This window comes from Convolutriloba macropyga, unplaced genomic scaffold (assembly GCF_964194025.1).
Source record: "Convolutriloba macropyga unplaced genomic scaffold, txConMacr16.3 SCAFFOLD_5423, whole genome shotgun sequence".
NCBI lineage: Eukaryota > Metazoa > Xenacoelomorpha > Acoela > Convolutidae > Convolutriloba > Convolutriloba macropyga.
In genome coordinates, this window is record NW_027449290.1 from 12,972 (window position 1) to 17,120 (window position 4,149).

Here is a 4,149-nt window from a genome sequence, read left to right on the forward strand (position 1 = left end):
CTTGGTTGCGTTGATTAGGAGATATTTTCTTTATTGCCCGTGATTCAAGATCTTCAACTGCTTTAACACTATCAACAGGTTGTGTTACACGCCCATTCTCAGTTTTTGTAAACAGTTTTACCCTACAGTTGTAGGTCCTGGTGACCGAATCCAGCTCGTTAGCGCGCTTTTGAATAGCCAAATCATGTTTGGGGAGACGTTCTTTCATATATACGGGTTTACCATTTAGTGGGTTCCTAAAATTTGCGAGCATTTGTCGACGATTGTATAATTCAATAATAGCGTTGTAGTAAATAAACTTGACAATTACCGCAGGGGGGGTGTTACCTTTCCAATTACCCAAGGGATGACAGGCTTTGATTGCGTCCGTAGACATCGAATAATTCAAGCATTTGTTAAAGAAAAATAGAATTTGATCCGTTATGTTGGCGTTACCAGGTTGCAAAGGGGGGTTATTTATAGTAATTGTGTCTTTGGAACTATACCGCTCCAATTGAAACACTCTGGATTCCAGTTCGGTAACTTGGTTAGTCGGAGAAACTATTTGGTCGTCTTTTTCAATAAGTTTTTTATGGAAATAAGTAAGAATGTTTCGCATTTTTTCGTCAGTAATTGAACAAATTTCAGATTCGAACGCGAATTTGGCCATGATTTTTACGTAAGCCGTGCAATAATTTCAATTCAGTTCATGAATTAGTAAGCGACTGTTTTCGAACGTTGCTCTTTTGTAAATATTAACTAAAATATTAACACAATTGGGGTAGGAACAATTATATAAAATTTGAATTCAGACAGCTTAGCTTAAACTGCTGCTGTCCTGCTAAATTCTTCTCATTTTCAACAGCTTCATTTGATATATTTTTTATCGATGCTGGTTAATGGCTGTGTTTTTCTCTCAAATAAAAACTCAACAAAATGGACACGAAGATAAATATAGAGTTAAAATTTTGAGTACAAATTCCTCTCTGTGTGATAATATTACAGAACTTTTCTCATTTTTTCTTCGCTGTATAAAAGAGTCAGAAAAAATAACTATACTGAAATTGAATCTACGTCATACAGATAGACGTATATGAAATCAGTTTTGACAAATGGTTGGATCTTGTTGTTAAATTGCAAAATAAATCTTTGAACAATTTTTGTTTATCCTTTCAATTAATCAACGGACAAATGAAGGGCTGAGTTTCAGTCAATTTAAGTTATCAAGAATCCGATAGTTATATATAGTTTATATCTAATTGGGTGAATCTATTTGATTCTCATTGCGCCCAAGTGAATAGCACCCGACTTGCCACTGCTGCCCGAACCCAGCGAAGCTTTCTCGGGTTTGAACTTAATCCGAATTGATTCCTCGTCACCCGAAGTGCAGCATTTCTGTTCCAAATAGCGCGCAAGGATAATAATAAATATAACTAAAGATAAAATAGCGTAAAAGAGTACAGAAGCAAATATGGCCGCCAGCATGTTGTTCATGAAGTTGCTTTTAGCTTTCGGAACTCCAAGAGTTGGAGTTGAAGTTGCAGCCGAGGTGGTCTCGTGTCTCGGATGGTAATAGCCGAAGCTGTCCATTTCCATAATTGGAAGGTTTCCCGTCATTTGGAATTGTTAATTCCTGAGAATGTTTTTGAGGAAAGAAATTAAACATAAAGTTAACGTCGAACTGAGTTCATCACTGTTTATAACATTTTAATCTTTCATTGGTAATGATTTCAACCTGCTTTTGTTAGATGGATTTTGGCTGATTGAGACTTTTTTGCTGACTGTTGTCAATTGCAAACAAGGTAACAATAACTCTTTTTGTTCAAAAAATAAACATTTAGAAGTATTATTTTTTTCAAATAAACGTTTTTACAGAATTTAGAGCATAAAAAGGCTCTGAGGACCGTAATCGGCTATTTTTCTGAGTGTTTGTCTAATTCAATTACCCATAATTCAAGGAAAAACAGAAATTGAATTAACATATAAAATTTGCATGAAATTTAGTTCCCGATGAATATATAATATTAACCGCTACCGTGGCTGAACTGTGATTTGGACGTGAGTCCACAGGAAATAAAATCCAAATTAATTTCCTGGAAAATCTTCTGCATAAAATTTGCACCTACTATGACGCAATAGATTCAAAAGTATACCTTAAAAGGTCGTAGACCAATAGATCAAAGCATGCACAGGTCAAATACTAAATTAAATCATATAAATTAACCCAACTAGAAGACAAAAAAATGAGAAACTGTTTCGTCCGATTTTTATTCGATATTATTTCTTCAAAATCGACCTCGCAACTCTTGAGGAAAATCTTTTATCATCAATTAAAAAACGACGTTCTGGTATCTCTGCTTACACCGATCATAAGTAACTTCAAGCAAGAACCTCGACCTGTTATTCCGTCTTTTTTGTTTCCTCTAACACAATTTTGATGAAGAAATTAAGAAGAATAAAAAATAAACTCGAAAAATGAGATGAGCAATTTATGCAACTTAAAGAAGTTAAAGTAAATGGATGCAATAAGGCGAAAACAACTGGTTATTTTTGGGAGGACCCTTTATGTGCTTCTGGCATGGAATTGTTATGAAAATAAACAACTTCACCTAAGATGCTTTAAAAATTATACAGAAGTAACTCAAGATAAACAAACAAAGGCTGGGAAAATTCCCAAAATCCACTTAAAATTTGAAGAGTTTTCACGTGAACTGTGGATTAAAAGAGGCTGATAAAAATGAATTTTGAGAGGGAGCTCTATCAGTTTTCAAAACAGCTCAGAAAGTGGATAGGGTGCTGCAGTGCAAAATTGTGAAGGTGGGGTTAAGGTGGGGGCTTACGGGGGAGGGGTAATTAGGATGGAAAGGGTTATTTTGAAATTAAGTGGGGGTGATTTCAGACCCCTCTTGGGAATGAAAAGGCAATCGATCGGATAGAAATTGATCAATTTTAGAGCAAACTCTTTAAAGTTGCACGCGCATATGGGCAAATAAAATTTCGTTCTTTTGTTTTGAAGATATTTCAAATTCCTCTTATTTAAAAAGGAATTTGTAAAAGGCTTGAAATAATTTAGATAACATTAGATTATGCAGAAATTTGTTTGCTACGGAAGTAAAGCCCTCAACTCAATAAGAAACAGAAGTTAGTTAATAAGTTGATGAAATAAATCTAGTTTTAGTAATCTGAACATCTGAACCAATTCAAAATACTTCCCAATAGTAAACAATTACTAATCCGAAGAATATAGCATAAAAGGCGTGGAAAATTGGCCGCATAAATCAGCCCTTTTCACTGTTTTCTTTTTCAAGCTTTGCGATCTGTAACTCCGAATTGACTGCAACTCTTTTACAGTATACTGTTCGAAGCTCGTTATTATTCCAACCAACTTGGGTAGAGAGAAAAGTACAAGCTCAATTCCTTTTTGGTCAGTCTCTGTTCAATCTGGGTTGCTTTCGGACGTAAAAGGATGTGTGTAATTGCTAGAAAGCTCGTAAAGCGTAGAAAATTTTGTTCGCAGATCATTTTCTTCTTTTTTAGAAAAACTGTCGAGGTTCAATTTGCGAACCTTAAATTGTTTGATACTCATACAAAATTTGACGTGTTTTGCTGAACTATGTTAAAATTGTACGCTGGAACGTTTTTATCTTCATTTTTTATCTTTAATGTTGTCCGGACAAGTCATTTTTTAGATATAAAAACGATCGCCGAAACATTACTAACTTACTACTCAACATTACTACTTTCTGCTAAACGCTGGCAGATTAAAAACATGTTACAAATTATTCAATATATTTTTTTTTCTCGGGAGCACTGGCCTCAAAATTGCTGACATAGTGACGCAACCTACAATCAAAAAAGAGGGTTGTTATGGTTTCCAACTATCACCAAACTGATTATGTAATTAAAATATTGCTGTTCCTTTCCTAACTTACAACAATTTCCATTAAATTTGCGCAGTTTTCCAACATTTCTCTCTCAATGCAGAAATGTGTTAAGTTTGTGCCTTTTTAAATCAAATTGTCAATCGTCCTTGAAGTTAATTCAATAAATCTGTCAAAATTTAACTAAATTTTGTTCAGCTAACGACAAGTAGAGATTGCAAACGAATTATTTTCTGGTTTTTTGTGAGGCTTTTCATTATCGTAACTTTTTTTAGAATAAAAATAATAA

At 34.2% G+C, this 4,149-nt stretch overlaps 1 protein-coding gene across 1 annotated transcript; it reads right to left on the reverse strand.

Moving 5' to 3' along the window:
* Positions 1–922: 922 nt before the first annotated feature.
* Positions 923–3,230, reverse strand: LOC142354928 (uncharacterized). The gene has a single exon (XM_075407254.1). The coding sequence runs from the start codon at positions 1,594–1,596 to the stop codon at positions 1,249–1,251; it is 348 nt and encodes a 115-aa protein (XP_075263369.1). The 5' UTR covers positions 1,597–3,230; the 3' UTR covers positions 923–1,248.
* Between the last annotated feature and the right edge of the window lie 919 nt (positions 3,231–4,149).